We start from the raw sequence: 24,647 nt of genomic DNA, 5'->3' as shown, positions 1-24,647 counted from the left end.
GATTTGCAGCATTCTTTTTTTCGATGAATCTGTCAAATTGACTCACAGATCAGTCTGATTCTTAATCGTATCCAATATTCTCAAATGACCGAAAAGGTCTTGAAAAAGAGGTCAGAAAGTGTGGGACCCCTGAAGAATGTGTTGTGGCCACAGAGTGCTTGTGGTTATGGAAATGTGCATCTGATCACAGGCCAAAGTAAAGCATTGGGCTTTGCTTCCTCTGAGGGAATCCCCTGTGTGGTTGTGCAAATGGCAAGCATAAACAGATATTTGTTTTTGTGTAAACCTAAATCCTCAACCCTCACACAATGTAGATTCAACACAGCTTGCTGAAAAAACACATTGCATGGAGATTGATAAACAGCCTGATTTTGTGACAATCCTCAGACTTGTTTGAGGCACCTAACTGTCCCTTATACAACATGTGTAGCAGAAGACTAGTACTGAGAAAGAACAGCTGTAGGAACAGCAGTCTTTCTAGCAGTGCATGTAACTCGAGAAGATCCGGCTTCGGTCCAGCGAGCTCAACACATGTAGAGAAAGAAAAAAATACAATGCACTTCTGTCACTGTGGGTCCAATCCCATCCCTGCGCTGTAATAATGGAGCCGTAAATCACTTCTTTCATACTTTCCCTCAATCCTTAAAGCTTGCTAACTTTTATTCAATTTGTCACATCAGTGTTTCCCTCACAATTCATCGTAATGGTGACGTGCACATTTAAAAGTCAGATTGCCCTGATAAATTTCGCTGCTGTCAAACACGGCCTCGGCAGCCGGCCGTTCAAAAATCTAGTCATCTGTGAATTCAGACATGCAAATATGCCGTATTAGAGTTGGCAATGTAAAACTGTCCTACTGGATGTGTGAAGATGAAAGTATGCATTGCAAATGATGTGCATGCTTTCGTATCTAAGCTCAAACTAGAACTTCTGAACTGTCATGCACATTGATGTAAAAGTACGAAGTTTCATAAGCATGGATAATTTGTCTGAACTTTGTGAAAGAAATAACTATGCAACAGTTAACAAGCAGCATGAACTGTGTGTACCATTATTGTGTGTGTGTGTGTGTGTGTTTGTATTATAATTATATTATATAGAGTATTATATTATATTATTTATCCTAATCTTGCAACTTTAATTTCAACACAAAATTATATCTTCCTCCTTATTATTATTATTATTATTATTATTATTATTCAAGTTGCATTCATAGAATTGACTTCAGAGTCTTGTTTTTTAGTTGAAAAGTTTTTTTGGATTTGGTTAACTTTTTTTTTTTTTTTTTTTATATATATATACTGTATAACAATAATAATAATAATGATTATTATTATTATTATTATTAATAATAATATGGTCATTCAGTTGATTCCAATTTATGTCTGCTCCACATTAGAAGAATACAAATTTGAATATACTGTAGTATATTTACTACATCATAATACATTATTCACAGTCAACATTAAATGTAATGAATTGACTTCATAAACACGGATGCACAACTCTTTGTCTTTTATGGAATAGATGCTTGTTGCATGTTTTGTAGGAGTTTTCATACTGCTGGGTTGCTTTGTAATTATTGAGAAACATAAATCTCTCATAACATGGTTCAGCTGGCAGATTGGATGTGTGCTGTTTTTAAGTGCTTTCATGTCTCATGGCTCAAAGGCAGAGGAGCCTCTCCCATCCACACCCATTTCATCCTGTCTGCCAGAGTCATTAAAGGGTTAGTTCACCCAAAAATGAAAATTCTGTCAGTAATTACTCACCCTCATGTTGTTCCAACCCTGTAAGACTTTCGTTCATCTTCGGAACACAAATTAAGATATTTTTGATGAAATCTGAGAGTTGGCTCACTCCTCCATAGGCTTTTAAGGGATCGAAACTTGCCGGCCCAGAAAAGTTAGTAAAGACATCGTTAAAATAGTCCAAGTGACTACAGTGGCTCAACCATATGTCACACGTATCACACACACTTGACCAGCGTCGGCCAATAGTGAGCCTACGTGGTGACGTACAACCCAGAAGCGCTGCGCTGTTACACTACGTGAATTCATTCAGGCCCACACAGACAAAAATTAATAGTTGAATAAAGTCATTATTTTTGTTGATTTTTGCGCACAAAAAGCATTCTCGTTGCTTGATAAACTTAGGGCTGAGCCACTGTAGTCACTTGGACTATTTTAACAATGTCTTTACTAACTTTTCTGGGCCGGCAAGTTTTGATCCCATAGAAGCCTATGGAGGAGTGAGACAGCTCTCAATTTCATCAAAAATATCTTAATTTGTGTTCCGAAGATGAACGAAAGCCTTACGGGGTTTGAACAACATGAGTGTGAGTGATTACTGACCGAATTTTCATTTTTGGGTGAACTAACCCTTTAACAAGGGCCATCTCCTAGCCCCTCCCTTCATTAGCCTTTCATTGGAGTCGATCGTTTCAGTGCTGCTGCCAGTGTCAAATTTGCAGGTATTGTTATTTTACGCTGTTCACTCACCTCTCGTCCATTGATTCTACAGAGAGGAGTAATGTGTAGTCTATAAAGGAGGAATACACTCCGATTGAATTTATGCTATAGCAAAGAAATGGCACTTTTGCCATTTATTGATGTAATTAAACAGTAATATTAAACAGTTGGAAGGAATTCCATGCATATGCTTTTGCATTTGATCGCTATTTCCGAAATTTTTCGAAACCTTTTTTTTTTCTTTGATCATTATGATTGCTCTAATCATTTCAGCCAGTGCAATTTTAGGATGTAAAAATAACTTTTTGAAATTATGTTTTTATTTATTTTTAAATAATTCTCCTTTTTTTTTTTTTTTTTAAGAACCATCTAGAGGAAATACAGTGTACAGTTTAAGGACCACTGTTTTAGTTGTTAGTGTGTTTTTGTGTGAGTTTATACTTGTGTTCCAAACATAAAGCTGCCATATTGCCCCAAATTATCATACGCATTACAATATTTGGGTTAAGCTCCCTCCCCTCCTCTTGCTAGTTTTGCTACAGCAAGCGAAAATCTCCTTGAACAAACACGCAAAGCTGCCTGATGACAGAAGGTTGCTGATGGGCAAATCAACAGCCCTGAGCGCCCATTGCTAATCACACTATTACTCATGTGTGTTTTTCCCTCTCCGTGTCGTTCCTGAATGACTGTTATCCGTTAGGAGTCCCAGGACATGCCAGGAAATGCCATGCCGATTAAAGTGCTCATCTAGTCAGCTCCTCGTATGTACCTCACTCTCCTGATACCCTTCCATGTCTCTGCGAGCCACTCATGCGTTGGTCCGCATCTCATTTGGGAGATGCAGCGTTTTAGCGAGTGGCTCAGCAAGGGAGAGAGTAAAATATGAGTTCTCGTTCTAGCGTTAGCCTTTGCGTATCTGGGGAATCAGTGTAACCGGCAGTATTTTGCAGTGTCCTGGGTTTAATGAGCCTGCTACACACACATACAAGCCCCAGCCCGTTGCTATGATTCATAATGTGCCGTGATAAACACATGCTGGGATGACATGGCAGGTATGTGCTGTGAAAGTCAATAAGCCTTGATACACCAAGGCATCAGTTTGCCTTCTAAAAAGACATCCTCCGAAAAATGTACAAAAATGGGCTGTTTCTAAACGCGGTGAGTTATAGATCCAATCGGCCTGCCAAGTTTTTAATGAGCTATTGACATCTGTGATCTCAAACATCTGTTGGGCATTCACAGTTCATAACGGTGTGGCGCCAATAAAGTTGCCACTCCGCTGAGTCGGATATTGTGCCGAGTTTAACCGAACGTGTGTTAAGTAGGGGTTTCACTTTCTCCCGTCTTTTTTTATTAAAACATTTATGTATCTGCTAGTTCATACAGCATTATGCTTCCCAGACTCAGCACACATTATTTAATGCAAATGTAGTCTATAGTTGACTATTGATCAAATGTGCTGCTGCTTGTAAAGTGAGCTCTATTGCTCTTCGTTAGACTGTATTTTCCATGCTTGACTGCTCTGAGTTTTCTTGGTCAGCTGTTTCCTTTCCCCTTTTTGCCTTAGGATATTAAGGATGACCAAGCGTATCAAAATATTAAACATTTTAGCCCATGTACTTTTAGAGAGATGCATGATTGTGTTTAGATCCCGCACAATTTAGCAGGTTCACTCAGTCTGTTCGCTGGTATACAGGTGCAAATTCTTCATCTGCTGCAGGAGAAATCAACATGGCTCTGCACTTCTGGAAGATGTCTGGGAGAGAAATTTTCACCTAGCTGCGATTGCCTTGTGAATCAGTGTAGTTTGAGACAGGTAACAACTTACAGCTGACATCCTGTGATCCATTATGGTTTTTTATTGGCATGCCAAACATACAAATCTTTGAAAGTACCTTTTCCGTCAGAAAGTGCAGTAAAGCAGTCACATCTGCTCCTGTCTCTTAAAGAGATGGACAGAGTGCAGTGGGGTATGCTGTAGGTTTTTATTTTTATGAAGACTAAATGTGCTTGCTTTTTGTTTAATCATTTTATAGTTCATTATTTATATTTCTCTTATATAAATACCTGTCATACTTTTAGTAAATACAATATACAAATTACAGTAGCCTTCAAACGTTTGGGCTCAGTAAGATTTTTCTTTTCTTATTTTTAAGAAATTAATAATACTTTCAGCAAGGATGATCAAAAGTGACAGTAAAGGCATTTACAATGTTACAAAAGTTCTGTATTTCAAATAAATGCTACTCTTTTGAACTTTCTATTCATCAAAGAATCCTGAAAAAAATATACAGACCCTTTCCAAAAAATGTGAATATCATGGAAAAGTTTATTTATTTCCATAATTCCATTCAAAACGTTAAACTTCCATAAATTATAGATTCAGGGCCCACAACTTAAACGATTTCAAGTATTTAGTTGTTTATTTGTACTGTACATAATTGGGCTTCCAGCTCATAAAACCCACGAAAACAGGATTTCAAAAAATTTGAATATTACATGAAATCACACAGTAATTACACAGTGATACAATGTCCTGGTAGACGGCTGCGTTGACTCTGGATTTAATAAAGCACAGTGGATCAAAGTCCTCTTTTCTGATGAGAGCAAATTTTGCATCTCATTTGGAAACCAAGGTCCCAGAGTCTGGAGGAAGAATGGAGAGGCACACAATCCAAGATGCTTGAAGTCCAGTGTGAAGTTTCCACAGCCTGTGTTGGTTTGGGGAGCCATGTCATCGGCTGGTGTTGGTCCACTGTGCTGTCCACTCAACACAGCCGTATACCAGGACATTTTCAGAGCACTTCATGCTTCCTTCAGCAGACAAGCTTTATGGAGATGCTGACTTCATTTTCCAAAATAACCAAAACCTGGTTCATTGACTATGGTATCACTCAAAAAATAATCCTGTTTTCGTGGGTTTTATGAGCTGGAAGCCCAAATTATGTACAAATAAACAGCTAAATACTTGAAATCGTTTAAGTTGTGGGCCCTGAATCTATAATATATGGAAGTTTAACGTTTTGAATGGAATTATGGAAATAAATAAACTTTTCCATGATATTCAAAATTTTTGGAAAGGGTCTGTATATATTACGGTTTCCACAAAAATGTTAAGCAGTACAACTGCTTTCAACAACATAAATGTTTCTTGAGCAACAAATCATCATATCAGAATGATTTCTGAAGGATCATGTGACACTGAAGACTGGAGTAACAGTTATTTTAAGATTGTAATAGTATTTCACAATATTACTGTTTTTACTTAATTTTTGATAAGAGATTGTATGCCCCTGTTAAAATAGTGCTATTAAATATTTATTTTTGTGAAAGACTGGATCTTAATATTTAATTTAATTAGTCCGATTGTTATAGTGGTAAGGGCAAAAAAAATGAATAGCATAATCACATATCAAATCAAAAATATCATTGCTGTTGTCAGGAATAATGTGTGTAAAGTCTCAGTGGGACCTGCATTATAATTATTTTAAATGGATGTAATGTTTATTTCTCTTCTTCTCCCCCAATTCAGTGATATTATTTGCATTGCTAAAGTAAACATTTAGTATTTAGTATTTCATTACATACATGTACATGTATATGTGTATATATATATATATGTGTGTGTATGTATATGTGTATATGTGTGTGTGTGTGTGTGTATATATATATGTATATGTATGTATATGTATATATATATATATATATATATGTATGTATATGTATGTATATGTATATATATGTATATGTGTGTATATGTGTGTGTATATATATATGTATATGTATGTGTGTGTATATATATTTTTTTTTCATGAAGTGAAATGATCACATTTCTTTTGGACCAAGGTAAATGTAATCCTGAGTTATATTACTCATATTAATCACACCAAATATGTTCCCATGCACGTCTACTAATACATTTAATTTCAGTCAGACAACATTTTTTTTTAAAATCTTTTTAAAACGTCATGCGGACACTTTAGTCCGATGTGAGACAATTAAACATTGTGAGTGTATATTTTGACAGACCGTGAAACGGTATTACAACTGCTCATCTATCGGCTGTTAATTTAACAGGGGTAAATATGGCCTTAGCAAGTGTTTAGCGCAGAGTTAAAAGGCCTGTAGTGTGGCATGACACTCAATACATAGCTGCCATTTTCTGAGTGATCCGTGTATCAGCAGAGGAGATGGAGGCAGAGTTCCTCTCTGCCCGCGCTTCATTCTGCTGGATGTTTATCATTAGAGAGTGGAAGCGTTTCTGGGCTCCCACCGAGCTCTTTTGATGGAGCACAGACAACAAAGTGGGGAGGGGAGACAGCCGACCAATCTCCCCCACCACAGATGTTAACACAGTGGTATCTGTCTGGACGCGCTGGGCAAACAGTGGCGCGGGCTGCGTCACTTTACACGCCTGTTATCTCTCATGCCCGCACGCCCTCCTTTCCCATTCCTCATTTCATTAATGTTTGCCTGTTTGTCTCTCCGTGAAAAATCCTGATCACCCCACGCGCCGGACTGGCTAGCGCTCCCGCTGGGTTAACTCGCCGACATCAAACACGCTAAGCCTGTCACGACCGCCGCTGCTGTCTCTGGGTTCTATCAATATTGCGTCCAGCACTCCACACTACAAATTGCTAAATCAGAAGCAACATTAGTGGATAAAAGGGGGGAAAGCGGCTAATGAAGTGTGAAAATGCAAAAAACAAACAGGAGAATGTATGCCAGGACCCCTTCTGTGTGTCATCGCTATGGTCATTTGTTAGCATGGACATTTTTAAATGCATAACCATCTGCATTTAATGTTTTCCTTCATTTCTAATCATTCCCTCATGTCATCATTTCATTTTTGTTCAGTTTCTTTTAATTGTTGTTAAATGCTGTTTTATTCTATTTCCCAAACATTAAATCAGCAGTAAATGTTCACACACACAAGAATGTCACCACAGTACTATTCCCACAGTTACATTGTCTAATGACTTCTTCACCAGAGAGTAATATTTCATTTTGTACAGTAGTTATGCTTGATAATTCACTAGTAGTTTATAGACTAATTTGCCATCTGTGGAGTAAAGCTACACATAATACACATAAACACAAATCAGTCTCTCATTGTTGTTGATTTGATCATGTTTGGTTTCGTTTTTTCCTGATTTTCCCCGTATGTCATGTTTTTTTGTTGTGTTTTTCCATCTAGATGCCCTTACCACAACCCCTAAACCCACAACCACCACCACCACCACCACCACCACCTCCGCCACAACCTCCCCTCCAGACATCATACAAGGTATGGTATGACCTCCATCCACCTGCTCAACCTGAGTGTGTTTGTGTGTGCATGTGGATGACAGAGAAAAAGAGAGAGACGGATAGACCGCCAGCAGCTAGCCAGGCCTGATAAGATTCTCTCGCTGATTATGAGAGGACCGTGTCCCATATGAGACCAGGCCAGGGCTGGGCCGACTAGCAGCTCTGTCGGTGCCACATGTCAGAGCTGGCTCTCTTCACAATTCTCTCAAATTTTAGCCCGGTTCGCTCCTTTAGCGGCCTAATCTTATCAGGATCTGGCGCTGTATCCAGGCCTGTCTGGTGCAGGGATTACAGAACCCCCTTTATGTTTCCTGTGGGCTGACAATGACGGCAGAGTCTTTGTGGCCAAGAGGAACCAGGATCAAGCATGTACATGTTTGGATTTCTCATTTACCGAGCCAACTACATCCGACTGCACAGGGATAATGATACAGAAATCATGTTTTTTTGTGCTTGTTTCATTATATCAAATCACTGTCCATGCTACTCTTTTTATTATTCAATCTGGTATCCAGTAGTGTATTATCAGATTTAGTATTTTTTTTTATCCAAAGCAACTTAAGGTGCTTTCAGGGTGTCTTTTATCAGTATGTGTTCCCTGGGAACCTTGGTGTTATAGCGCCACGCGTCTCCTAAATGTAATGTTTTTGGTGTAAAACATGGTACAGGTACAAGTAGTCCCTCATTCTCTAATAATCACAAACTTCTGGGGCCAGTTGCATAGCTAATATAAGTGTTCTAGTCAAGACCACCTAAACCGAGGGCAAGACAAAAGAGCAGTGTGTGTTGAGACCAAGCGTGCCGCACAAGCCCTGAAAAGTGAAGCCAAAACTTCTCGATCGCCCCCCGGTGACTTATCCTAGTATAGGTCATAAGCCCCGCCTCCCCATGTTATTCAACGGGACGTGAGACCAACTAAACAATTAAATTACACTTCAAATATCTTTTTTCCAAAGGTGGTTTCTGTCATTTACTGTAGTTTTTATCACGCTGATGTAAGTTCAAGTGTCTGTTTCAAAAATAAGTTGGTTTTTAGTTAGTTACGTGATGCTATAAAAACGGTGGTGTAACGTCATGATTGACAGCTGTGATTGACAGGTTCTCTGAGCAAAGTAGTCACTGAAGCACCAACGGACATTTTTTTCGGGATGAGATTGTATTTACTTTATTTTAACAAGCCTCTTGTCGTACTGCAATAAATGTTTAAAAAAAGGGAGAGTGCATTCTGCGAGAATGAGGGCGGAGCGTTGATTTCGCGGCTTTACTTCCTGCTCACTACTGCGCAGGTCTGGTCCCGAGATCGCTACTGCGCAGACTCAAGTTCCAAGATGTCAATGTCATATCGGGACACTGGCGGCTTCAGTTCTCACCAATGGAAGAGAGCGAAGGGGCGTCGTCCATCTTTTTTTACAGTCTATGGTTGAGACCAAGACTTTGAGGGATTGAGACCAAGACAAGACAAAGGCAGGGCGAGACTGAGTCAAGGCCAAGACCAGACCAGCACTCCTTAAATTAATCTAAAAGATCTACATTTACTAGAAATGTCTTATATTTAATACAGTTAGAAGAATAAGACACTATATAGAGCAGTTCTCAATCGAATGAAATCACTAACAGTAAAATTAATCTTTGCACTGCAGAGGTGGCATAGAAACAGCATCTGAATTAGTACACTGCATTGTTTTACAAATAAAATTTTGTTTAATGAACATTTGTACAAACTCAAATATTACGTTTGCAATCGTGCTAATATTTGTGAGAACAGCCCTTTGTTCTTGTGAGAATGCTTCATTATATCATGTCATAATATTAAAAAAGATCTCATACATGTACTTTTTTTGCAAACATATCTCGAATTTTGTGGGCGTTTGTATTTAATTTGACAATCCCTCATTGATTTCTGACCCAGCACAACAGTAACAAAAGAAATCATATTAGCATGATTGCTTTTGAAGCCAATCACATTAATGATGTTCACAATTAAATCAGAAAAAGCACCAGCATTTTAGTGAAATCCCACATTTGTGGTCTTGAGAGAAAATCTGAGTACTCTTAGTCTGAGATCGAGACAAGACCGAGTACAAATGTGGTCGAAACAAGATCAAGACCTTTTGAAAGACTCTGAGAGACCAAGACTGGTCTTGAGTACTATAACACTAACTACTATGTTAAGACTGTGTTTTAAGAACTATTCTGTCCAGCTAGCAGTCTTACTTTTCAGATTCAAATTAGACCCATATACCTTTTTATGTAACTGACTTAAAAAAGTTCTGAAGAAAAAATTAGATGACTTGCAAGACCACTCTAAGCAGTTTATGCAACCGGCTGATCTAAGGGTGCTTTCACACTGCGGTCCGAATCGAAGTGCGATTGTTCCTGGCACCTCCCTGCAGCGTTGACCTGGTTTCACACTTGATTCTATCGAATCCTGGTGCCTTTGCATTCGTCTTACATTATCACAAACATGCACGCTGCATGCAATGTAAGTGACGCAACAACACTTCCGTCTACTGTATGTGCATAAAATGAACGCAGCTTTCTGCTGCTGGCAAACAAACTATTTTGAGGAGACAGCTGATTACGAGCCATTCATTTGCAAGTCAGTTTTACTTTGCTCTATTGCTAGAACATGTTAAAGGTATTGCGGAGGATTTTCTTTTTCCGGGTGGATCATCAAGACTATTGGTCCTCCTAGTTGTCAATCATTCTGGTGATATGTTTACGTAAGGCCGTCGTACGTGCTCGTCCCTAGGTAGTTTTCGCTTTCTGCGCATGCGCACTTTCGGGTGTATGTGTGTGGTGAGCCGTTTATATACTGTCTATGGTGGTGAGCTACGGTTTCAGCCATTCATTGAAGCTCGCCCGTTCTCACCGGGTTTTTTCAAAATGTCTGAGGGTCGCAAGAGAAAAAGTGTCTACGAATTGTATGACAAGAAGAGAAAGGCCTCTGAAGAAAGAAACAAGACCAGAGTGTTTTTGGGAGAATATTTCACACCATGGCGTGCGCTAAAAGCACAGGTTGGGCTTCCCACTGATGCCTCAGTCGCGAAGTTTCTACTCGACAGCTAAAGTTTGGCATGCTATTTGGAGAAATCCATTTAAAGTCACTGCTAGTAAAAGTTAATGTAAGCTATGATTAGCGATGCTAGCCCTGGCACAAGTCACGCACCGCGCAGACACGGTAAACATCTCAATTTGTCTAAAGTAATTATGACCAAATGGTAAAAGGTATCACGCTGAAATGTTCTAAAACCGTGTGTGTTCATTTTTGATAATTCCAATGTGTTCACATAGTATTTTTTACACAAATGCAACAAGCTACTTCTCCATTGCAGATCATGTCTTGAGTCCTCACTCAATCGATCAGTATAATAAGTAAATAAAACACGGAAGGGCATTTGACATTTTGTCTTGCCTGAATGTTTTTGAGTTAGAGTGTTTTTGGGAGAATATTTCACACGCTGGCGTGCGCTAAAAGCACAGGTTGGGCTTCCCACTGATGCCTCAGTCGCGAAGTTTCTACTAGACAGGTAAAGGAAAGTAGGCTTGTATGAGCCATGCCAACAGCAACTTGTAAACAGAGCGTGCACAAGGAGAACTAGGCTCGTGCATGCTCTCTCGTGCACACGTTTAATAGGCGTTCCCTCTCGGGAGCAGGTAGAGTGTTGCGCATGTGCATTTTTTCAAAAAGTGGAGAGGTCGGTTCTTTTCTAAAATTCGGGAAAATCCTCCGCTATACCTTTAATGTTATTCTTGAAACGTTAACTTCTTTAATATTTATATTACTTGCAACATTGTTTTTGAAAGAAGTTTCTTATTCGCTGCGTTTATTTACTAAATTGATATAGGTATATCAATTTATTATAGTTGTCAACATTTGAAGTGGATCAAAAAAGTTCATCAAAGTTGTCCTAAGACAAGAATGGGTATTGTTCATAATTCATGTATAACTTTGAAAGGTTTTGATCCACTTCAAATGTTGACTACTGTAAATAAATTATATATAATATTATAATATTTTTGTGGAAACCGTGATGGACATAAAATGGACATAACCTGCAGGACTTGTGCTTCATTTAACAGCATCTAAATAGTTTGTGCGTTGATTAAAAAAAGACAGATGCATGACTGGGGGGACAAATCTATGCATCCAGGCCACGGACCACACTTAGAAAACCGGGCGTACGGCCACGACGTTGTAGCTACAATTAACTTTTTTTTTTTTTTGCACCGGGTTCGTCTGAACCTGCTTGTTTTATAATTGAGTAAACTCCGATTGTAAGGCCGGCTCTGTTGCCGAACGATACCAATGCCCCTGCGATACTGACCACCGCAAGCTCATTAGCTACTCTAATCCACTCTACTCAACATAAAAAGCACACAAAAGCTAATACGGCCCCAGGTGATGGAAAGCTAAATCAATGTTGCTGCTGGTTTCAATCTCTAAAAGAGAACCTGATGTAATTTGCTGCCTGTAATGATTGTGATATTGAAGCAACCGATTGAGATCGTTTTACTCTGTTTTTCTCCTTCCTCAAGGCAATTCTTTATATTACAGTGAAAACCGTGCATATTGCTAGAGATGGGGCTCCGTGCTTTGTTGTGTACTCACGAAAACCGAGTGGGAGCGGCCGCCGGTTACGCGAGCAATCAAAATCTTGGACTGACTTGTGCGGATGATTTGAGAGAATCTATAAAGGGCTGAGAAATGAATCGGCTGTGATTAGGCTACATGATTGTGTTTAATGAAAGAAGCGATGACGCATACTAATGAGACACACCCTCTTTCCTCATTAACGAGGTGAATGAATCTCGTTAACATCGCTGCCTGCTGCACACATTGAAATCCTCCAGAGGTCCAACCCGCAGGCATCGCTGTGGATAAACGGCCCTGATAGGGAAAATATTATTCAATTACAGTTATATTGCGTTGTTTGTGTGAAACGATTCCAGCACAGCCTCGGCTCCGGATGCGCTTTCCAAATGCCGAGCCGCGCAGACCTATAGCTGTGATATATCAGGCTGCATTTTTATCGCTTTTCCCTTAAAGCATATCCTATTATGCCCATGTACAGTACTTCAATAGGAAGAGTGGGTCCTAAGCAGCCACACTGCTCCCTCCTTCTGCTGATTTCATTTATCCTTTGGCTAGATGTGTATAGTTCAGGAACACCACATGAATTTATCAGTCCGCAGAGGTGGAGGCCACTTAGAAATTTAATACATTTTTGATAAACTATATACAGCTAAAGCTATAAGAGAAATGGAATGAGCTATACTGCACTTTTAAAAAATCTATTAAAGCCCTAACGCAAGGCTAAAGTGCTCCACAGCTTCAGGAGGTGACATTTAGAGATGACTAAATTGCCATTTACACTGAAAAATAAATGGCTAAATGGAGGGGCCTTGCTTGCCACCATACGCAATGGGGACAGATGTCATTAATTTCTATTTGTATTGCCTTTTTTTCCTCTGCTAAACACTGCTCAGAAATGGATGTTTATCGATATTTCTGAGAGCTCTTTTATTTCCCACAAAGCTTTTGCAAATTTGATCAAAGATGAGGCACTTCTTCCTCTGCCGCTTTCTCTCTGGCTGACAACACAATCTGTCCTCTGTCTCTCTCGTTTCTCTCTTCTCGTCATTTGCTCCATCTCTTTCTGTCCATTTATCTCTCTGTGACTTTGAGCCGCAGTGAAAAGGGAAGACTGAATGAAGACTCTGAAGGTGTTGTTTAGTCCTCACATGTCCCCATTTTCCCCAGACTATTGTGTTTATTTTTGTAGCCAAACCCCACAATCTGTAATTCAGAGCTCAGTAAGAGTGAGAGGCTCAGTAAGAATGAGATCCTCCATTTCAGACCACACTCTCCCTCACTATTTTCTTTTATAATCTGTCTCTTACTCTTTTTCTATTTTAGATTGAGCACAGAAATGTACATCAGCAATTTCATTTAAATGTAAAGAGTGGTTATGCAATTGATCTCTGTACTAATGTGTTACAGTTAGTCATACTTCAGTTAATTATTATAGAATTAGCAACTAGATGTACATTTTTAGAAGAAAATCAGTCATCCTGCCTGTGTAAAAATGTATACCTAGGCTGGTTGCTAGGGTGCTATGTGTGGTTGCTAGGTGATTGCTTACTGGCCCAAGTTAAAATATATGATATTCTGATTCATAGATGTGGCTCAGTCTTATCTTCAATATCTTCAGTCGGTCACATCATAGTTTGGGGAACACATTTTTACTGTTAACTACACCTTTTGCCTCAATAAACTCCTAATTAATGAATTTGTGATCATTGCCCAAGCAAGCACAGCTAATAGCAATATGCAATTAAAAGTAGCTTTTTAAAACAAGTAACACTTTTAATGTAAAATAATGTATATTCCTATGCGTACCGATATAAAGCAAATGTCATATTCTGGATAAATGGGCACTACAAAAGGCACAGGTAAAACAATTGTTGCCTCATTAATGACATCCTTGGCCTTGCTAATAAAACACTGGTGAATAGATTTGAGATTTTTTGGTAATTGATGAAAGAGCATAAATGAAGTCGGCGTCTGATTCATTTTAGCAAGTAACAAACAAAACAAAAAACTAAGGGAGGGGAGAGGGAGGAGAAAATAGTGCTTTTGTCAGGGCTTAAATTGCATAAACACCATCTGGTAAACTGATTTTGGAATTGAACAAATGAATTGCCCAGCAAAAGCACTTGCACATAAGATAGAAGTCCATTTTTCTCCCTGTCTGATTCCCGCAGCAGAATACAAGCCAGACAAAGAGAGATGGCTCGCTGGCAGAGAAAAGGCTAATTCACTAAAGGTCAATTGCATTACCACAGGGAAAACAACCACTGCAGTGCTTTGATACACAACCCAGAGAGACCATCCCCTAGAATTTATTGCACTTAGCATCATGCAAACACAGAAATGCTCCCAATAAGTCTTTTTTATGTAGAGGTATATTGTTATGGGAACTATGATTACATTCTATGATGGTTAACTGGAGATAGGCTGGTAGAACGGCAGAGAATATTCAGCGAGCCAAGCCTGAACCTGCCTGACATCACAGGCTGCCTAAACACACATACTAATACTACACACTCAATGAAAAAAATAATAAACCTTATGCATTTGCTCATTATTGTCCCAGTCAGTCACATACTCAAACAGGTGCTTAATGTATTTAGCAGCAGATTATACCAAGAACACATTTATTCTCCATTGGTTAAATGGGATATATAATGTAAATATACAGGGTGTGCTGAGAAATCATGATGGGTGTCATTGGACACAATTGCCGGCAATTGCCAATGGAAACAATTGCCAATTGCCTATGGAAAGCAGATGACGAAGTAAACTGAATATATATATATATATATATATTCATGGATATGAGGACATTAGATGATTTGAGCATGCAAACCTCACCTTCTGTCTCTTACTTGTAAGTTTTGAAAAATTGCTTATGATATGTAAAGCGGTAGTTCCCACCAAAATGAAAATTTACTTAACATGTCGTCCCAAACCTTCCCATTATCGATAGATAGATAGGTATACATACATATTTATATTTATAATGATTCATTTTAATTATATTTTGCATTTGATTATATATTGTTCAATTTTAGTGGTATTTTCAGATTTATTTAGCATTTTGGTTCAGTTTAATATTATTAATGTAATAGCTGACAACTTTCAGGAAAACACTTTTTCTGTGCCCGTAAAGGGTTAACATAAACAGCTTTAATTAAGCCTTCTATGCACGATAGATTCATCACAATATGTTACACAAGTATATTTTTTTTCACATTTTCCATGAAGAGCAGTGTGCTGCTGAGATTCAGCAGTTGTGCCCTTCCCCTGGGCACCGGGCGCATGTTTCGCTGTCGTCTCCTGTGCCACACAAAGCTGTCGCAATTAGCCACGAGCTGTGTGCCTATTGTCATCTCTGCTGATATCAGCTGCTGAAGTAAGCAAGGACACTGCCTCAGGTGACCCACACTGAAACAAAGGGCCAGGCACAGGGGGGAAGGCCATTGCTCATCAGCACCACTTATTGACGGACTTCTGCCTGAACCAGTAATGGGCTTAGCAGGCTTCCAGAGGCCCTCTGATGATTGAGAGTTGGAGGATGACAGCTTGAAGATTCTAATACTCATTTTGAATCAGATCCCCCTTTTTTTTTTTTTCTGTCTCTAGATAGTAGTAAATAACGAGTACAGCTCCCTTACGTCCCTCCTGCGTTCTCTGTGTCTCCTCCCTTTTCAGCGAGAACACGCTCCAAACCATCTGCCTGATGGGAATCGCAGCATGCAAGGAGTGATGGAAACCCTCCACTTCCCTCTTAATGTCAAATAATAACCTGAAGATATTATTACTCATTTTGATTGTTTTATTTGTAGGCCCTTGCTTCATCTCAGGACTTTCTCCTTGAACTGTTTGCCTCAAGTACTCAGTCCCCACTTTCAGAGGAGCTGACAGTTAATGTTTGATAATGTTTCAAACATGTCCGGCAAACGCCGCAGTGGCTGGAGACTTTTACAAAGGCTTGCTGTGCAGCAATAAGTGCAGTGTTATTCAAGTCTTTCATTTTTCTGATGGTGGAAACCCTTTTGACGGGCCTAACGGCAGCGGTATGGTGAGAGGTTCCTTCAGTGATTGTTAAAGGCCTTGCTGTGCTTTTGTGCCAGATGAACGCCTTTAATGATGGAGAGTTTTTTTTTTTTTTTTTTTAGACCTAAAGAGCGGCCTAACACTAACACAGTGTGCTGATATTGGGTCCCTGACCACCTGAAGGTTCTTTACATAAAGGCCTAACAGCAGGGATTGCAAGAAAAACCTTCTCTCTATAGTTCTTGGCTACATGATAGCTTTTCTCTGAACCTCCTCAAAGTAAATGGAACAAATTTAAGAAAAGAAAATTTGGCTTATTTTTTAAATCATGAGCTGGAGTTTGAATACAATTGGCCAGGTGTGTTCATGTACACTAATGTTAACAGTTTAAAATGTCTCTTTTCTCTTTTCAGTTGACTGATAGAAGAAACTAAGATACTAATTAAATAAAAAACAATAATTGTGCACATTGTGGGCATTGTATGAGCTTCTGTTACTTTCACTGTTCATTCTATTGCTCTATCATATTGTATCTTTCATTTAATAGTACAGCGCACATTTAGAGCTGCTCCGGCAGGGCTCAGTGCTGAGGATTGGTTCAGTGGTACAAATGTTTAGACACCAGTGAAATATCAATTCTTTATTTCAATGTTGATACTACAACAAAAACTACCAGCCTAATTAATGTGAATTTAAAACATTATTAAAGACAAGTAAGCAGTCAGTAGTAAAATAAGAACAAATAATCAAATTACAAATAGCACAGATAAATACAATAGAACAAAGAAAGACTACAAATGAAATAAACAGTGTTTTAGAGTTTTTCAGGTAGATCTAACAGGTAAAGACATTTGAATAAAGTAATCACATGTGAAAAAACACTGCATATTTATAACTGTATAAATTAAACATAGATGGATATTTTTGTAAAGTTACAAAAGGTAGCCTATTTAGTCAAGAGCAGTGTGTGATTTCTTTGTTCTTTGTTTGATTAGCATTAAAACACAGCAGACGTTTATTAGACTGCTGCCCCTTTAAGGTTCACTTGACTTGAGATATAACCGACTTTGTTAACTACACTCGCCAAGACAGGCGTTTTTACATAATTTTGTGTACCAGCGCAAGATGTGAAAGACAATTCAGTTCAGAATTCACACGCACTATTCTGAGACGCTGGTTCTCGGGGTGTGTGCTTCGGATGTTTGCGTTCATGCAACTTCTTGACCTGCATACGTTCTGTAATAATGTAGGGAACCACTCATTATGCATAATTCAGGTAACAGTTCATGTTTAACTTACATAGTTAAATACAAACTTTCCACTGACGTCTGTGAAAAAGGGATGTGTCTGTGCTGCTGCGCGCTCAATGCACTGTGCGTTTTTCTCTTATCAGCTCGTGCATCACATCTATTTAGGTGTTAGTATATTTAATTTAATATTCCACTAATAAGCTACATTTACTTCATAGACAGCCTTCTTTTTGATCCCCATTATATTCTCTGTTGTCAGTGTTTCTTTGTCTGGACACAAACACTGTACACATGCTGCCTGGTATCGGTTGTTGGTATCGGAGCATTTTTACAAGTACATGAACTCAGTATCGGGCCCGACAGCTTTAAATAATAATAATGATGATGATAATGTTAATAATCATCATCATCATCATTGTAACAAGTTTAATTTTACATTTGGTTTATTTGTTGCTAGTTTCAGCATTGGTTTATATCTGTAATTTTATCACTGATAATCTTTCAAATGAGGCTTTCTCTTTTTAGTTGACTGAAACAAGATACAAATTGATGCCAAAAAATTATAGGTGGTATTTTAAGTGGTGATTCTGTAAATAGTGTGTTGCAAGTGCTAATCATTTTGCATTTTCATTTTTTTTAATACAGTTTTCAACTGTAATTTTACATTTTAGCTTAGTTGGTATTAATTTCAGCCAATTTTTATTATGGATATTAGAAATGCTAAATGAAAATATCCTACTAATATACTGTAAATACAATTTGTATCTCTCATTATCACTTACAGATTTTCAGTTAACTATAAGAAGCATTTGCCTTGGTTCTGATTTGCAGCTGTCTCAGTTTTTAGTCAAGAAATATGGCAGATGAAAATGCTTTACAATGACACCGTTCATTCCAATTTATGTAAGAATAATAATCTGTAAATGTTTACCACTCTATAAGCACTTTTTTCTAAAAATCACAGAATTCTCCAGTTCATTCTATGGGACATTCTGTAAAACTTCTCTCAGTTAGCAACAGTAACCAAAAGGGGCGGAGCTTAGTGACGGGTCAATTCTGGTTCACAACCCTCACCTACATTGGTTAAAGATCTCATCTTCAAAACCAAAGGTCACAGGTTCACACACTGGAAAGGACAACTTCAAAAAGTTCAAGGCAACTTCCCCTGTCAAAAGTGCACTGCAAGTCGCATTGGATAAAAATAGTTTTCTAAATAGTAGACAAGTAAAAACTAAAATGTTAATTCAGCATTCATACAGTAATTCATATTTTAATCTAAGAACCTCTCTTCTAAAAGCACCCAGATTCTTTATAGTGCTCTTGATCTCCACCTTCTGATCCAATGACCACGCCTCACTCATCTACCTTTGCGGAGGAATTGCTTGCTGTTCTGGGCTCCCTTTAACCACTTCTATCCATCAATCTCTGATAAATATTGAGGAATACTCAAATTAACCTGAATCCTCAAAGCCAACAACTGGATTAGGACTAGATCCTATCTAATCGAGCCGAGAAACATCAAGTTATGCTTTAAGGGCAGAGTTTGTGTTGCCATAACAGTGATTGACATCTCCAATGTTTCTTCCCGTAACGAGCAGCTCTGCATCACGGCTCTCCTGGTGTGTTTGAAGTGCTCTCTGCCCTAAGGTAATGCACCAGGATAAGGGCTCACATTCCACGTTATGTGCTCTCTTCCATATTTCAGTCGAGGCATTTCATCAGCTCAAAGCAGAAAGGCAGCCTGAATTCCTCTGTTATATCAGAGGAATTACCTGGAGCACTAATGCAGGTTTTCACAGAGTTATCAACATTTCAAAAAGTCTGCAGTCTTCTGGTGCGATTTAATGACCAATTACGTACGATAGTTGGAAAGGCGTTCAATTGGCATTCATATGTTATTCAGCATCTTAGTCATATGTCATATACAGTATAACAGTATATAATAGTATAATATTGTGGCCGTCCATGTGATTTTGAATTTCCCACACTCTTCTTTTGACAACAGCTGGGTCTGCAGAAAAGGCAAGCATATGAAAAGGTCATTTTATGTAGTTATTATTTATTGAGAGTTCTGTGGTCCCGCTATATTGATTTAGGGTGCTGCAGTGATTGTCTGCACCTTTTGAAAATGATCTGCGTTTGCAGCACACACCACTGATTCAAGTGTGTCCAGTTTAGACATTTGATGACTTTTGAGAGCTGATTTTTCAGAACACATCAGATCTCCCAGCATTATCATATTTCCTTTCTTCAATGCCAAAAACTATGCTGTTATAGCTAACAAAAGCGCTTCTTAATCACTGATAGGCTAAGCTGTTAACTAACTGAAAACAAACATTTGAATAATGACCAGTTAGTTTTGGCAATATAATGTAATATGTTAAAGTCCCCCGGTTGTCAATAATTGTGTTGTGAAACCAGTGATTTCAATCCACGTTTTTGAGACTGTCTTTGGTTCACTGCAGTTTTAAAGAGAAAATACTCAGCAAAGGTGCTGAATTATGAATTTGGACATGGTTTGTCTTAAAGCACATAGACATACAGTATAAAAAACATTTAAAAACGTGATTTTCACCACTGGGGGACTTTTAAAGGGATAGTTAACCCAAAAATGTATTAGTTTTATTTTTTATCATGAAAATATGGTATTAAAGGGAAAAATATGATAAAATATGGAAGCTATCTTTCTTCTAAAGTGAGCCTAACTTTAGCTGGACAATAACTTTATTCTAGAGCTGCTGTAAAGCCAAAACAATCTCTGTTTCTTTAATTTCCTGTTATCACTGTAAAGCTGCTTTGAAACAATCTATATTGTTAAAAGCGCTATATAAATGAAGGTGACTTGACTTGACTTGACTTGACTTCTGTGGAATGCTTTTTTTTCTTTTCTTTTATCCATTTAATTACCATATTTTTTGGATTAAAAATATTTACCATTTCTAATCAGGCACCGAATAGAGTAGCAATAGAAATATGCTAATGAAATGGTTATGTTGAGGAAAGTGGTTTGGATTCTGTCAGATGCTTTGTACCAAAGTGCCACTACTTTTGACAACCCTTTTTTTTAGCTGAGTGAAAATGCACTATTTGTTTTGATGTTGTCCTCTTGTCATTTTCTTGTGAGCTTATTTCAAAGTGTTGGTCATTGTTGTAATTGTGTGTAAATGCTTGCTTATCAGTTCCATTTGTTTTTTTTTTCCCCCATTTCTCCTTTTTATGCATGCTGTTCCTCCTGTTTCCCTCCTCCTTCCTCCACTGCACCTCCTCTCCTCGTGTGCTCAGACGCTGCGCCCAGCACTGAAGCCGCAGCTCACGGTTGGTACCTCTCCCTCCTTCTTCTGCCAGCACAGCATGGCATTCTCTGCATGCCAGCTGAGTACAGTAAAGCACGTAACGGAAATATGCACGGGATTTGGGAATGAATCTAATGTGGATTTGCTGTATGTGTCTGTCTGTCTGTTCGTCCGTATGTCACATCCTTTATCCCTATTGCCATTCACCCGTGAAGACCCACCTGTCCGCCACGGCGCTCCTCTGGGAGTGTTAATCAGAGCCTTCACTGTGTGATTTCTGGCCACGTCACACATCCATCCCTCCTGCATGAGCCCTTCTCGAGTCCTTGTTGCCATTTTTGACTTCTCACCTTTTCAAGTCCTCACACAGCTCCCAACAGGCACTCGTAATCCACCCGCAATAATTTTTCATGAATTTAAATGACGTCCAAATGGCTGTTTTTGATTTCTGAGAAATGAACGGGAGGGCCTTTTCTCTACATGACGCAGATGGCATTGTACTCCACCTTGGTGCGCCAGCTCCGCGCTCAAATCACAGAACGGGGACCATTTGCATAGCTCACGGGCTTTATTCTGTTTTACAATATACCACGAAAGCGCTTTCTCAATTCATTAAGCCCTTTATCCCCGCTCTCAGTTTGCAGTGGCAGATGCTTGTGTAAATGTGTTAGATTTAGTATAAAGGCTTTTCGTGATACTGTGTAATTATGTCACCTGTGCCTCGTGAAACACCCTCTAATGATTTAATTAGCCGTCATGTTGTGTGTCGCACCGGATCACACCTCAAAATCGACACGTTTCTGCACCCCTGGCCAACTCGCGAATGGATCGAGTTGGGGTGTCGCCGTTTGTTTACATCTATCTGCAACTTTCCATATAGAAAAGGTTAAAGCAAATACAAGTGGCAGAACATCTAAAGGTTAGGGCTATTCTTTTGCATGTGCATAATTTGGATGTGCCTACAGAACGTGGTCAGGCTTGACTGTGTAGCAGAGCTATAATAGAGCTTTTGTACAGTTCACTGCATTTCTAAATACCATGTCACAAGGCCAGTGTTAACCTTGTACAGTTATATCAGCCTGGCAGTGATGTATAACTGAATCACTGTACGCTTTCCAATAATCCAAAGTGGTTTTTGATCCTACAAAAGGTAAGAGAACACAAGGTGAACCCAGGGGGCTTTGTCTCATCTAACAAATTGGTTTTAAATGTAGTGCTTCTTATCTTTGTTTTGTCTAGGTATGACATAGAGCTTTTTTAGTCTAGCTTTTATGTTGTTGCGGTACAGTGAAAAGGGTTAGTCATCTTAATGCTCCCTGTCCGCTCACTCATTTTCAAAATGGACAGGAAATGCCTTGTTTGTAAAATGCCAAGCATGCTCCTTCATTCTTTAATCTGACTGTGGAATTGATGTCCTGACCTGTTGCAAATATGTGTTTCTGCTAATGTTAAAATGCTTTCGCACCCTGTCGTATAAAACAAGAATTGCAGAAGAATTAAGTCACATTGTTTCCAGGATAAAGACATCTAGTCTAGTCTGACGCAGAGAGCAGCTCATGATAGCAGAGCTTTCTTTTTCCCCTCAGAAGATCCTCTCATTTGCATCTTGTCACACCTTGTGTGTTTTATTTGGTTCACTTTTGTAGCTGATGCACATACTCTGTTTACCATCTTATTTTCCTGGGTGTGCTACACTCACTGTTCAGGAGATTTCTCTTCTCTCTGATAACAGTCTTTTTTACCCTCTCTGGTGTAGCCTAGCAACAAGCTGTTCAAGCAATGGTGTGGGGTTTTCAGCAGAGGTTGGGGTAGGAGGCTAACATAGTGGGCAAGATTCAGTATAGAACAGAAATCTACAACAATACCACAGTCTTATTTGTATATTTTATTGTGGCTTATATTAAAGACAACATGAATCCAAAATGTATTCTGTTTACTTGGTCATCTATCTATCCATCTATCCATCTGCAGGGGCAAAATCCTAATGCTAACAAGCCAAACCGTGACCCCTCAGTAATATTAACCAATAAAATCATAGCTGGATTTTCACAATCCAAATAAATACAATTGATAACATAAAAAAAAAAAATTATATATATATATATTTAGCGTAGTAGTTACATGTATCGTGACCAGTATTTCATGTTGTCTTTAACGGGACGTGGTGTGGTTGAATATGAATTACACTGCAGACTAGAAGAAACATGGTTGGCAGGGTCAGATAGATCAAATTCTTATCAGCGTGTCAGCAACCCTGTCAAACTCTTACTGTATCATCACACACTGGCACCCTTGGTATTAATCACACCTCACTTCACCTGACCCATTGCATGTACGGTCACGCTCACTTCCGCCTGCCTCTCCTCAAGCTGATTTATTGCCATCATGTCTCTGTTTTCAAAGCAATATATGTAGATCCCCCTTGCATTCAGGATCTGCAGTGAATTCAGATAGTGAGAAGCCCATTCAGTACATCCTCCATCTGGCTCTCTCTTTCTCTTCTCCCTCTCTGTATCGCTCCATCCAGGCGTACTCCTCATTCCTGTTCATTTCCAAAGAGGATGATTGAACACACTTCACTTCTTCTTGTCATTTCATCATCCTTTGTTCAGTGTGGCACCACACAACATGTTCGAGGCTGGGCTCTGTAAACATGACGATGGCATCTTTTGATGATGTGCTCTAAGTAACAATGCGACAAAGAGCCTGTAAGAAACCAGGTGTAAAATAACCGCTTTGTTTGCCCGTGATTGCGACAAATGGAAAATCACTCCATTTTGGCAAACCAGTTTTGGAGGACTATTTGCTCGCAATTATAAAAGTAAAACTTTTCAATCCTCGTTCTCAATATGACTGAGTCTGCCTTTTCATAAAGCAGCAGGTCTTTTCAGTAGGGATGTAATAATGGCTTTCATTTTTCCGTTGCTTTGGCCACACCTCTGTCACACTTTCATAATGGCAGAAATGAATTAAATCTACATTTTTTTTTTTTTGTCCTATGAATGCTAAAGAGAATGTCTTTTGTGAAACAAAGCCTCTAAAATAAATAGGAGGCTTTAGAAAAGGATGAATGAAAATCTGTGAGTGTCACACATGGTGCCAAAATTAAGCAAGGGCTTATTTAAGCCTATCTCTCCCTCGCTCCCTCACCGGTAAATCTAAGCCGCTGTTTGACATGAACTTAGCCACCTCTGATGTGAAGCTGTTTTATATGCCAATGTTAACTGCCTCTCCCTCATCCTCTCAAAGCAGTCGCCATGACGATTCCCCTGCCCGATGTGGCATAGTAAAGCCTGTGTTACTTAATGTCTTGTTTTCAAACACTCTGATCTAAATTCCTTTCATGCATAAGAAAAGACAGCACACAAGAAAATGTCTGAATCTGAGAGGATGTACATGGAAATGAGAATATGCATCTACCGATTGCCTTTGCAAATAATTCTCTTCAGTTCTTGTCCTCTAAATTGATTGGGTGAGAGGTTTTCTGATGAATGCACTAGAACGTTTCACTTTGTATCACTCTGCTCTTTCCTGTCTGTGATGTTGAGCAACAAGTAGTTGTTAATCCCACTTCGGCTTCGACTATTTTCATTAGCGGATCAAAAATGGACTAATAGATTAAATACTCATATTTCTAAAATGCTATGTACTCAATATTAAAGGGATAGTTCACCTAAAAATGTAAATTCTGTCATCATTT

At 38.8% G+C, this 24,647-nt stretch overlaps 1 protein-coding gene across 5 annotated transcripts in view; it reads left to right on the top strand.

The window, feature by feature from the left end:
• Positions 1-24,647, top strand: part of cadm1a (cell adhesion molecule 1a) — a 281,152-nt gene that overhangs the window by 236,595 nt on the left and 19,910 nt on the right. For 2 of the 5 annotated variants that reach the window (XM_084388133.1, XM_084388132.1), the window contains 2 exons: positions 7,669-7,758; positions 20,937-20,969. The exons of 1 other annotated variant lie outside the window; for it this stretch is intronic. In XM_084388133.1, coding sequence (XP_084244259.1) covers positions 7,669-7,758; positions 20,937-20,969 — 123 coding nt within the window. The remainder of the gene's footprint in view (positions 1-7,668; positions 7,759-20,936; positions 20,970-24,647) is intronic. 2 more of the 5 variants (XM_084388134.1, XM_084388135.1) reach the window with 2 other exon arrangements.

This window comes from Rutilus rutilus (genome assembly GCF_951802725.1).
Source record: "Rutilus rutilus genome assembly, chromosome: 18".
Taxonomy (NCBI): domain Eukaryota; kingdom Metazoa; phylum Chordata; class Actinopteri; order Cypriniformes; family Leuciscidae; genus Rutilus; species Rutilus rutilus.
Note: the sequence above shows the minus strand (reverse complement) of the source record. Positions and strands in the feature narration are given on the sequence as shown.